Source organism: Muntiacus reevesi, chromosome 6 (assembly GCF_963930625.1).
Source record: "Muntiacus reevesi chromosome 6, mMunRee1.1, whole genome shotgun sequence".
NCBI classification, from domain to species: Eukaryota; Metazoa; Chordata; class Mammalia; order Artiodactyla; family Cervidae; genus Muntiacus; species Muntiacus reevesi.
Genome location: NC_089254.1, coordinates 20973079 through 20985898, shown reverse-complemented (window position 1 = coordinate 20985898; position 12820 = coordinate 20973079). Strand labels below are relative to the sequence as shown.

The following is a 12820-nucleotide window of genomic DNA, read 5'->3' as shown; positions in this document are numbered from 1 at the left end:
ACTTAGAAGTGTAAAAATTCTTAGACAAGTGATTAAGTTCTTTATGTGTTGATTTTTAAGCTGATCATGTTGAAACAACTAGATTAGGAGGCTTGACCAGGGGACCATTATGTTACATAAGATTGCGAATCTCTGACTTTTTTTTTTAGCCTAGAAGGAGTACAATTATATCTGTTCTTATGACAAACTGACATTTAGATACCTTTTTCTGTAGCAGATTCTGAAAGTAAAAAAAGAGCTGAGGAATTCAGAGAGTCGGCAGACCATTTCCAAATAGTAACTAACTCCCTGGTAATAGCGAAGTAAGCACTGAGCCTCTCCGAAGGCCTTTTGTTCAAAATGAAATATTCCATTTCTGATTGCTGCATTGCTTAGTGCTGCAATTGCTTCCATCAGGCAATGACTCTGGTGTTTATGTTTAAATTTCTTCTTTGGGAAGTGTTTGTGAAATTCCTCTAGTCCCTTTGGCCCCCGGTCACCCTCTTCTTTCAGTCACGCAGCAGTTCTTTGAGGGTCTGTGACAGCGCCGCTCATGAAAGGTGGCTGTGAGACCATCCTTGTTGGAATTGCTTTAAGTTCCACTTCTTTATATTCCATCTTGCAGTTTAAAATGATACCGAGTGAGATTTCAGTCTTGCACTGATCATCTGCTCTGTGTGTTTAGGATAACTTGAGCAAGCGCATAATCTTTACCTTCTCTCTCTTCGAGATATTTGAAATTATGGGATCTTATTTTTGAATTAATCATGGGTCCTGGGAAATTGTTCCAGGGAACAGTTATTGACATAGCAAAGCATCTATAGGACACAGCACGCTAAGTCATTTCAGTTGTGTCTGACTCTTTGCAACCCCATGGACTATATAGCCCGCCAGGCTCCCTTGTCCATGGGGATTCTGCAGGCAAGAATGCTGGAGAGGGTTGCCATTTCCTCCTCTGGGGGACCTTCCTGACCCAGAGATCAAACCCACATCTCTTACATCTCCTTCATTCACAGGTGGGTTTTCACTACTAGTGCCACCTGGAAAGTCCATAGGACGCAAGAGTAGAAGTCTTTTGGTAATATTCGAGATTGTTGAGCTGGGAGAGTTATAGAGAAGTCTGATAGCCAGGCCCAGGTTGTGGTTTCTAGGTTTACTGTTGCATATTCAAGCATGATTTTAAAAAAATAAACTGAATAATATTACTAATTGAACAATTACATTGTACTATTTAATTCATTTGACAATAAGGGTAAATGCTATAGTGCTACAGAGATCTTTCCACTCTCCTCATTGACAGCCAACGTTTTCATTTGAAAGAATGTTGTAAGGAAGTTACTAGAAGTATTGACACTGTTGTACATGCTCCTTGTTGAAAGTGGTCCTTTGGCTTTTGGTAGTGCTGGATGTAGTGGTGATTGTGATGGGTCATTCGTGAGGGCTGGATGAACTTTCTTAGTTGTTAGATGGTCTCACCTGTCCCGGAAGTTTTTATGTTATCTATTCATTTTAAGTTTCAGTCTTTTAAAATAATTTTATTATGATAGTAACACAACATGGGAGTATCTTCTTATCCAGTTTTTAAGTGCTTGGTCCAATATTGTAAACTAGAGGCACAGTGTTAAAGCAGATTTCTAGATCTTATTCCTTTATTTTCCGTAACTTGTCTGCATCTCCTAGGCATATGGGTATGTCTCATTTTCCTCAAACTTTATGATAAATGTGATATTGAAATAACTCTAAAAATAAATTTGACTGTTTTAATATGTCTACTGATAACCCACAGTGCTATGAATTAGCTGGCATCATAAAAGTCAAATTCTGCTTATGATATTAAAAAAAAGGCTTCTTTCTCTCCCTAGAGACTTCTTCTGGGGAGAGAGGAAGTTATTGTTTGTTGCAGGTTATTTTGCTTTCTAGGTGCATCCCGGTGAGCTTCTAGAAAAAAAATCATTAGCAAATGCCAAAGTATTCAGAAGTTGTTGTTCAGTTTAAGGAGATACTGATAATTTATTTTCACATCTTCTCCAGGTTCACAGGCTCTTCAGTTGTCCTATTAAAGATTCACTGATGCCCATTGTTAGCTGTTTAAAAGATGTTTTATTAGAAAGTATTGCTTTCGCTTATTATTGCCACTTGCCCATCACACTATTGCTCCCAACATTTACATTAAAATTAAGTTTGTCTTAATTAATGAAATTAATTAATGGATTGATTAATAGTAATTAATGGATTAATTAATGGAATTCATTAGTTAATTAATCCACTAATTAATGGAATATTACTGTGTGCCTGTCACTGTGACTTTCTTTTTTTTTTAATATCTATTTGGAGATATATAGTCACAGGGATGTGACATCACATCTCTTTGCTTTTAAAAAGTATACTGATGCATGTGACTAAATTACATTGTATCTTCATTCAGGAAATAGAAATTAGTGAGAGAGAAAATAGGGAAGATCAGTGTTTTTTAAAGAAAAAAGCAAACCACAGAGAAAGGTTATTGCTAATAAAATAGAGTATTTCTGCAAAGTATTCTATAAGATTTTGCTGTATGGCAACACAACAACAACTTGGAATTCTGTGAACTTGAAGAAGAATTCTAGCCCTATTAGAAAATGCTCTCTCCGGGTTGCCTAGGTATACACTGGGGCTGCAATTTCTGCTCAGATGAAGCAAAAGTGGAAATTAATGAGGATGTGACTTTGACTGGGATCACAAAAGCAGGCCACCCTGTTCTGGATCGTCTATAGCTAGCCCAGGGTAGTGGGAAGGGAAGGGTTACAGATTCGTTGAGGAAGGAGGTTTTGCTAAAGTTCTATTGAAGAACTTTGTCTTTGCCAGAAAAGTTGCGCTTCCAAAGCCATATTATAAAAAGCTCAGAGATTGTTCACGAAAACACAAAGTGGATATTCTGCTTTAGAGATTTTTTTTGTGGACTCATATACATGGTGACCTTTTTCGCTTCCTTCTTATTTTTAGCATCCAATTACTGTTCTTTAAATGAATGCTTAATTCCCCCAGTTTAGTATTTACTGCACTTTTTTTATTTTCTGATGCTGCTTCAGGCAATAAAAATTATGTACAGTTGAGCTTACTAATTTGTGCACACTAAGCCACTTGTCTTTTAGCCAGTGTGTTTTAGCCAGTGTCAAGCAGGGTATCTTTTTTCCTTTGATTTATCATAACCTCAAAAACACCTTTACCAAGAGATCTTTATTTATAGATAAAGTTGTTCTTGATATTTAGTTTTTAATCTGAAAAAGAAATAAGAAGGAAAAAGCAGAAAGGGGACCTCAGAATGGGAAATGTGCCTCATTTTGGTGAATTGCAGCCTGTTCATTCCCGTTGTAAACACATTCCCTTATTTCCATTTAATTTTGTATCCAAAACAATACTGACAATGAATTCTATTGTGATGTTTCAGAATGATCACTTAATGCCTGGTTGAAAAAGCAAACCAGGACCCAGGAAATACAGATCATGATAGCTTTTTGCCTCTTATACGTATGCCATTGATTTGGATATGTTTAAGATGGTTCGGAAGTAATTAATGAATTAACGTAATTTTTATGAAATATGTTGATAAGACAATACTTAACACAACAATGTAATTCTGTCTCGGTGGCAGGTGGCCAGGCGTTGGGGCATTCAGAAAAACAGGCCAGCTATGAACTATGATAAACTTAGCCGTTCACTCCGCTATTATTATGAGAAAGGAATCATGCAAAAGGTGAGCAGCTAACACAGCATTAAAATTTATTGAAATGTTTCACATTCATCTGCATGTCATACTTCAAAGCCATATATCATTACATTGCTGAAGCAAGGTTTTTGCTCACTTTAACGTATGCTTAGCTGTTGGTTTTCCTATTACAAGGCTTTCTGTTTATAAATTTATGAGCATTATAGGCAAATGTGTAATGCAAAATAGGAGACTTTCTGGAAGTCCCCACTTTGCTGTGTTTGGTAAAAAAAAATCCTGCTTTAGTAGTAATATGGCAATATATGTCCCCAAAAGTTGTTGACATTTTGCTCATTCTCCACAATTATACAATTTTGCATATTAGCTGAATGTTTCCTTTTCTTCTCTTTTTCTGATTCTTAAAATATTCAGAGCATTTCTTGTTCTCATTCTGAAAAACATCTTTTCTTGGCTGATTTCAGTACTTGACAGCTTAACATCTTAAACAGTTGATTCGAAATAAGTACTTAATCTTATCTTGTTGGCATAATGATATTAAATATGATTTATTTCAAATGAGTGTGGCTTAATATTTCAAGGTAGCTTGTATAAAAAGTGTGAGATAAAACAAATGAATTACACTTGGGACAAAATCTAAAATTTTTGAAGAAGATAATGAATAAATAAAGATAAAACATTTGGATATTTGTTATTATTAACATCCTTCAGCCTTGCATGTGTACTCAATCTATTAGTCTTGACTGTGAACGGCATTTCAGGATTTATCCATTGTGAACGTTACATTATAGTTTCATTATGTGTCCTTTGTTCAATTGTGGAAACATGGGCATAGTTACATGTTACAGATTATGGCATAGTTTTATGTCACCATAGTTATGCCAAAAAAAACTATACCAGTTGGTCCATGACACTGGTAAAAGAAGAGGGGGAAATAGCATCATTTGGGCTTTCTAGACCAAAGGCAATCTGCTGTCTTGTTAGCCAGCCAGTAAGTTAGAACTTCAAAGAGCCTTAAAAGATAAGGTTGAATTGGATTCTTAATTGCTTCCTGTTCCCCTGAATCTCACCCTCAAATTGTGAAACCAGTTACTGTCTGCTCCTTCTTCTCCATCTCAATCCTGGAGTCTTTTTTTAACTCTTCCCTTTCTTTCACCAACCACTCCTGTTTACAGCCAACCTTTTTCACATACATACCGTCCTTTTCATTTTCATCACCGTGTCCATAATCAGGCATAGCAAGTAAACGGGCACAGTAGGTCTTCCCCAGCTCCCCTGAGCAGTGTTAAATGGCGGTAACAAATGGAGGCATGACTTTGGTTTGCATGTTAGTGTCTTGTTAGATTACTGTTTTTGAACAGATTCTTCTGCTAGTAAGCAGCAGTATTCTTTCCTCATGAAGCTGCTGTGATCGTTAAATGAAATAATATACTTGAGACACTTGCCTTGTACCTGGTGGAGTGAAAGTCTTCACCAGATGGTATCTGTGAATAAATCTTGCACCTCGAAGCCAAGACATATATAGCTTGTGTATCTTCACTAGTAAGCCCCTTACTAAAGGGAGCAGTCACAGAAAGCTAAAAAGTATCTCAAAATATCTAATGATATCTCAACTTTTACACACAGTGTTTTAAAGGGGTATCTTCAGATGTTTTGTCTGGTCTTAGATATTATCAAAGGTATTCAAACTTATGCTTATTACTGATATCATTACTTCCATATTCCCACTTATTTATGTAGTTATCACACATCCCATTTGTTTACCTCTTATTTTAAGAAAATAATAAGGCAAGATGCTTTCAAATGATCAAATGATAGCATAGATGTTGGAATACAGAGAAAAATGTGGCTCCTCAAATTTTCCCTATTAGGCTGTATTTTCCCTATTGCCAAGGTAAACTGTTAGTAACTATTTATCAGCCAATATAGGATAGCAAAATGTGTACTTAACAGGCCTTTTGGGGTATCACATATGATATAAGGAAGAATAGGTCATTTAAAGGTGAAAATGCAAAAGTTGAAGTGTACTTGTAACTAGCACAATAGTCAAGATTTTGACAGTTTCTGTAGACATACATATTTACTCTTCATTACACGTGTTGATCCAGTCTACTTCCTACTCTCTGATATACCAGTGGCCTTCTCATTGCTTCATTTTCTCCCTGATAACATAATGGATAAGTAAGTTCTAACAGAGTCATTCAGAGGAAAATTGTGCAGTCCTTTAAAAAAATCTGAGATAGAATTACATATTTTAATGTGTAGGGGAAAATGTTTATCTGATGATGCTTGTATATGAACTTAAAACTCTGTGTATATGTAGTGTATGTCAAAGAAAATTAAATGAAAAAATTAAAAACTAAAACCAAAGTGTATCAAAACATGAAAGAAACCCTGATTATTTAAGTAGCTCTGAAGGAAGAAATGGTGAAGTAATGATTATTATACATTATAGACAATCCATGTATATGCTTTTACTTCAAAATTTAAAAGTGCCTAAATAAAAGTATATACAGACATTTAAGTATTGGTTATTTCTTAGTGATATGATCAGATTATTATTTCTTTTGGCTTAATCTGTAATTGCAAGTTTTCCTCCAATATTTCTGTACTATTTTTGAAATTTTAAAGAGTTAACCCATAATTTAAATAGCTAGCCTTGCAAAGCACAGTTCAAAAGATAACCTCCTTGTTTAATTCTGAGTCATCTCTCTTGCAAAATTAATGTTTTACCTAAGCATTACTGTTTATATATACTCAGTGTATAACATTGTCCATATTGTAATTCTATTACTAATAAGAGGATTCATTATGTTCCTTGGTTGTTTATCAGTCCTTGTTCTAAACTCTGTGGCACTTAACATAATCCAATAAATAGAGTGGTAGCTCTAAATATGTTTAATGAAAGAAAAAGTAAAACAGTGTATAAAGGCAGAGTCCTTAAGAGATGCTGATTGCATATCTACATTTTAATTCCCCACAGTGATTTATTAAATAATTTCTAATTATAACCAATAGCAACAGGTTGTACAAAAACATTCCAGTAGCCTAAAGCAAAGCAAATGCCTCCTTCTCAGTGGCTGCAAACAAAACAAAGCCAGTTATTAAACGCTCTGAGATATGCCGGCCAATTACTTCATTTTTTTTCTCAAAATACTGTGAACAAAGGAATAACATGAAAACTGGGATTTAGTATTGTTGAGCTTTGTTTCTGATAGGGCCTATTTTTACTTTTATGGCAGTTTCACCATTTCACCTTTATGAACTTAATTTCCTTTTTATAAAGGGCTAAAGTGTTTAAAATACACTTTATATGAAGTGTTTAAAATACACTTATGCCAGACTCCTCTGTTTGCACGCCTTGTGCTAGAAACTTCCATCTCAGTCTTGCAAGAGGCTTTCCAAGAAGCCACCCCTGCCTCCATTTCGTCAAAAAAAGGGGAACTGAGGGCGGTTTAAGAAACTTGTCCAAAACCTAAGTGTTGGCTGTTTTCAAGCCTAAGGATATTCACAGTATTTGAATTCTCTAAATTGATTTCTCTTACAGGGTTAAAAAAAAAAATTCCAGGGCAAAAAAACATTCTAAACCTGAGTCTAGAACAACTGCTCTTTGGTAGTTTTTTCCTACAAACATGCACAGATAGTTTACAAACCATGAATTCACCATTTCCCCATGTCACAAAGCAACTAGTAGAGGTGTTGAGTAATTTTCACCTTTCTAAAATTACTGAACTCGACATTCACACAAAAAGTTAGTATCAAACTTAATACAAAGAACTGTATTTATCCACTCCCACCCCCTACCCAAACCCTCTGAGTTTTTGAGAAGCTCAGCATTGTCTATTAATGGCAGCGGGGGAGGGCTGTATTTGTTTCACTCAATTGTTTATAATTTCCTAGAGAAGCATTACTCTTCAAAATTTAAGTTTGGGACGTGTCATTTCCTACAAATTACGCTACTTCTCCTTTATTTCAGGCAGCTGTCACATTTCTTTTTCTCATTTCCTCCCTATGTATTGTATATTTTAAATTCCTTTCACTTTTTTTACACCTCTTAATTCAATTTGACACTATATATACATCCTTAACGTCTGTCTAAGGCATCTTGCTTTCATTTTTAAAAGTGATGTATCCAGGATAATACTGCCCTGTTGATCCATCTTTCATTTAAATAAGGCTATGCATCTTTCTTTTTTTCAGATGAGACTATACGGTGCAAAAGAAAAAAATTAAAGAAAAGAAAAAGAATAGTTCACCCTGAGAATCAGTGAAGCACTAGTCTAGTCTTGTTAGGAACACAATCCATTTTTTCTTTTAAGATTTGAAAGTTTAGCTTTTCTACAATTTTAGAAATATAATGTTAAGAGGGAAACACTACATTTTAAAGGTCTTGTTATTTTATAAGTACAGTAGCTATTACCTTTTCAAACAGAGGGGAAAAAAATTCAATGTGAGATGCCTGCATGAAATCATTGATTTTTTCCCCCCAAATAACAATGTATGTTTAAATTTATATTAAAACAACAAACTGCTAAGTTTCTAGTGTTATCTAGAATGAATGTTAATTATCACTCAAGGTCAGCATTTTGCATTTCCCTTGATTGAACTGTAGTTTATTCCACAAAGTGAGGAATTTTTCTTTTTCTATCTGTATCTGTTAATACTTGATTGCCTTTTCTTTTGTTATCCATTTTCTTTTGTTATCCATCCTTTCTGGAGCATTAAACCATATTTTTGTTCATTTCTTTCCCTACGTTCCCCATTTGGGAATGGTGAAGATGAGGTTGTGTTTTTCTGTGTGTTTTAATTGCAGTGTAATTGATGTAACAATCTTGCATTAGCTTCCAATGTAAAATATAATGATTGGATATTTGTATCTCTTGCAAAACGCTCTCTATTCTAAGTTTAGGTACCATCCCGACCTCCCACATAAGGATGGGCTTTTTCTTCCATGTTTCCCTCAGGTGGCTGGAGAGAGATATGTCTACAAATTTGTGTGTGATCCAGAAGCCCTTTTCTCCATGGCCTTTCCAGATAATCAGCGCCCACTGCTGAAGACAGACATGGAACGTCACATCAACGAAGAGGACACGGTGCCTCTGTCCCACTTTGACGAAAGCATGGCCTACATGCCGGAAGGGGGCTGCTGCAACCCCCACCCCTATAACGAAGGCTACGTGTATTAACACAGTGACAGTCAAGGGCCTCCTCGCGCTTCTGCTCTTTTGCAACATGAAGAGAATCTCTGAATTCTCTTCAATATTTGATTTTTGTCATTTGTATTTTATTTTTAAATAATAATACACAAAGGGGCTTTCCTGTTGCATTATTCTATGGTCTGCAATGGACTGCGCACTTTATTTGAGGGTGGGTGGGGGTAATCTAAACATTTATTCTGTGTAACAGGAAGATAATGGGTGAGTGGGAGGGGGGATTGGGGTATTACTTTTTACTTAGACTTGGGATGGGGTCCTACAAGTTTTAAGTATGATGAAGCTATATCATGTTGATTTGATTTCATAACAACCTAGAAAATGTTCATTTCCTCTGGGTATCTATGGTACAGTTAATTCACACTGTGTAAATATCCACTTGGAGACTATCTGCCTTGGGCATTTTCCCCTATCATTTCTGTGTCTCCGCAAGGTGTACAAAAAAAAAAAAAAGCTACTGTAAAAGGCAGTTTAATTGTTAGAAATGACTGTTTTTGCACCTCTTGTAAAAAGTTATTTAGAGATTGCATTTACTGTTTTTTTGTTTTGTTTTGCTTTATATATGACTCACAGAGGAAAACCATACAATGGGTATTCTCTCTGAAGCTGAGGCATCACCATGACTGTAAATGAGGGGCACAGTTTTGGACTCTGGCTCCGAGCTGAGTCACAGGCCAGTAGCAGTATACGTATCTGGTGCCACCTTGCTATTTAGATACAAATAATACTGTTCTTTAAGTATTTTGAAACCCATTTCAGTTTCACAGTGATATTTTTCATGGTCCTTTGAGATCTTCATTTAAATGTTAAATCTGGGATCGCAATGAAGCAAAAAATATCTGTCTCCATTCACTTCCTTCAGTACATAAAAACATTATTTAATCAATAAGAATTAACTGTACTAAATCACATAATATGCTGTTCTAGATACAGCAAGCACTTCTTAAGAAAAATATCCAATACACTAAATAGGTACTATAGTAATTTTTAGACATGGTACCCATTGATATGCATTTAAACCTTTTACTGCTGTGTTATGTTGATAACATATATAAATATTAGATAATGCTAATGCTTCTGCTGCTGTCTTTTCTGTAATATTCTCTTTCATGCTGAATTTACTATGACCATTTATAAGCAACGCAGTTAACTACAGATAGCATTTCAGGACAAAATAGATGACTCAAACCATTTATTGCTTAAAAAATAGCTTCTGCCATGCTATGCTATAAGCAGCTTTTATGCACATTGACAAAATGAAGAGTAAGCTTCAGCTTGCTAAGGGAAATTGTGGAAACTTTTGGCGAAATGGAAAATTACTTACAAACTGTTAAAGAATATGAGGAAGTTACTGTATGGCATAGTGCTGGCACTGATATTATCCATCATCTTGTTTTGGACAGTTGTGTAAATGTGATTGGATTGTTTGAAAGAAGATTTAAAGTTTCAAAGCTTTTTGTTTTGGTTTTGGTTTGCATTTGGAGGAAATAGTGAAAGCAGGGTATGTTCTGTTTACCTTGACAAAACCATAAGTAAATGGTGTTATAGTATCTCTGATTAGCTTGCTAAAATGATTCAAGCAAGAAACATAAACTTTGTTCACTATCTCAGAGGAAAAAAAATTTTAGAGAGTCAATAGCAAAATGTTTAAAAAAAAAAAATCCTAAACACAAAGCCAAAATCAACTTAGAAAAGATTTTCATGATGAACACAGAAAAAATTGTTGAAAGATGATCTCCTGGCTACCCATTTTCCAACATGACATGGATCACAGTTCATGTCTCTAAACTCAACAGTTATTGGGAAACCCACATAACATAACCTATACTATTCACATTTATTCCTACCAAAAAAATTCTGATTTCAACATATCTATGTAACCTGTGATTTCAATGGTTGTTCTACATTTACATTATATATCATTAGGCCCATTATGGGTTAACAAATATGCCTTAAAAATCAGAATTCCCCCCACCCACTATGCTCATGTGGCCATTTACAGTACTTAGAATAAAAATGGATTTTAAAATATTCAGCTAAAATTTTATTGGAAAGAGAATTGACACATTTGGAGAAATTGAAAGTGGGTCTTTAAAATATGATCCAAGTGAAAATTATATTGAGAATACTTTTTCTTTTTTTTTCTCATTTTCTTTTATTCTTTTAAAAATTCTAGTTTGAGAGTGAGAAAGAATCGGGCTATGAGCTATTTTAAAGAATCAAGGAAGAATTGGTATTGATTATATAGTATTTAAGGACAAATTATATATTTTGCTGTTTATGGTAGTAACTCACTGAATAAGTAATTGGCCAACATTAAGTATATTTCCAACACAGAAGGGTTCAAAACATTGCATTATAAACTCTTTTGGGAAATGTATCTAAAGGTTTTTTTTTTTAAGTTCTGTTCTTATTCTACTTATTGTTTGGTTGTATTTTTATTTTCAGATAGATTAATAAATCTGGCAGCTGATTTCTGCAAGATTCTTGTGTTTTGAATTTCTAATTGAATTGGCTATTCAAACATAGAAATCAATAATGTAACATTTTCTTTCAACTTGGTAAAAGAAACTAAAGAAATATCTCCCCTCATGTTTGCTGCCACTTGATGCCAATACCCAAGGGGCTAATTACAATAAAGAATGTTACCTCTCAAATAAGTAATGAAAAATTATTTTCCTGAAGTTATGCCTATAAAAATGCATAAAATAAAAATTCACACAGCTGACAGTGCCGAGCAGTTTCCTCAAATTCTAGAAAGATCTTGGAGGTCATATACCTGAAACTCCTTTTTACAGATTTTGTCCATTTCCTATTGATGTCGTAACAAATTGCCACAAATTTAATTACCCCAAGCAACACAGATTTATCCTCTTATCATTCTAGAGACCAGAAGTCCACAATGAGTCTAAAGGGGCTGTAGGAAACTTCAGGGGACAACCCCATCCTATTGAGATTTCTGCCTCCTGGCTTTCTCACTCCAGTTTCTGCTTCTGTGGTGACACTTCTTTCTTGTCTACTGTAGTCAGATCTCCCTCAGCCTGTCTCATGTAAGGACACCTGTGATTACATTTAGGGTCCACCCAGATAACCCAGGGTAATCTCCCTATTTCAAGATCTTTAACTTAATCACATTTTTCATGTCCCTTTTGCCAGGTAAGTTATTCACAGGGATCAGGGGGCAGATAAGGGGTGTGAGGGGGAAAAGCTGGCTCTTACTCACTTTACTACACAGAAGACATGGTGTATTAAAAATACTGATTGACTTAACCTATGGGCAAAAATGTTTTATTGATGGATCTAGGATTAGAAATTACTAAAGAGCATTGTTTTTTTACCATTGAGATAGTCTCACTATACTCTTCATAAAAGATAATGAGAACATCTTAGGTTAAAGTTCACCTATTCTACTAAAGTGTCTGGTTATCACACAGAGCTTTTAGATTATTTAATCCCCTCTTGTGTAACATTATGCAATGAGAGAGAAAAATTAAAAAGTAATTACAGAGTCATAGCAGAATGAATTAGATTGCCCAAGCCAGATCATATTTTTTAATATAAACTTCTTCTGGTGAGATTATGAGTTGTTACTGTGCAATCTTAACATTTATAAGTTATTACTGTTTAAGAAAGAATAATATATAAAACATATCTATTACTCAAAAGGGCAATTCTAAAATATGAGTCAACTCATGTTTATTTGACAAGGAAGAAAACCTATTACCTGGTGTATTGCCTTTGGCCAGATCATAGGTGTTTCTAAAATGAATATCCTTATCAGGCAGCATTTTCAGAGCTTATAATGACAAAACATTACAGAAAGGAAGACTATTTGAATGTTCCTTGGTATCTTAAAAGAGAAAAACTTGAATTTGAAAATAAGAAATAAGTGATATTTTCCAGTTGCAGTTTGATATGAGGAAGG

The 12820-nt window shown here is 34.7% G+C and overlaps 1 protein-coding gene across 7 annotated transcripts in view; it reads left to right on the top strand.

Annotated features, from left to right (window-relative positions):
- The window catches only part of ETV1 (ETS variant transcription factor 1), a 94683-nt gene extending 83306 nt beyond the window's left edge, over window positions 1-11377 (top strand). For all 7 annotated transcript variants that reach the window (XM_065938450.1, XM_065938447.1, XM_065938446.1 and 4 more), the window contains 2 exons: window positions 3611-3712; window positions 8647-11377. In XM_065938450.1, the coding sequence (XP_065794522.1) occupies window positions 3611-3712; window positions 8647-8868 (324 nt within the window). In that variant the 3' untranslated portion in view covers window positions 8869-11377. The remainder of the gene's footprint in view (window positions 1-3610; window positions 3713-8646) is intronic.
- Window positions 11378-12820: the final 1443 nt, after the last annotated feature.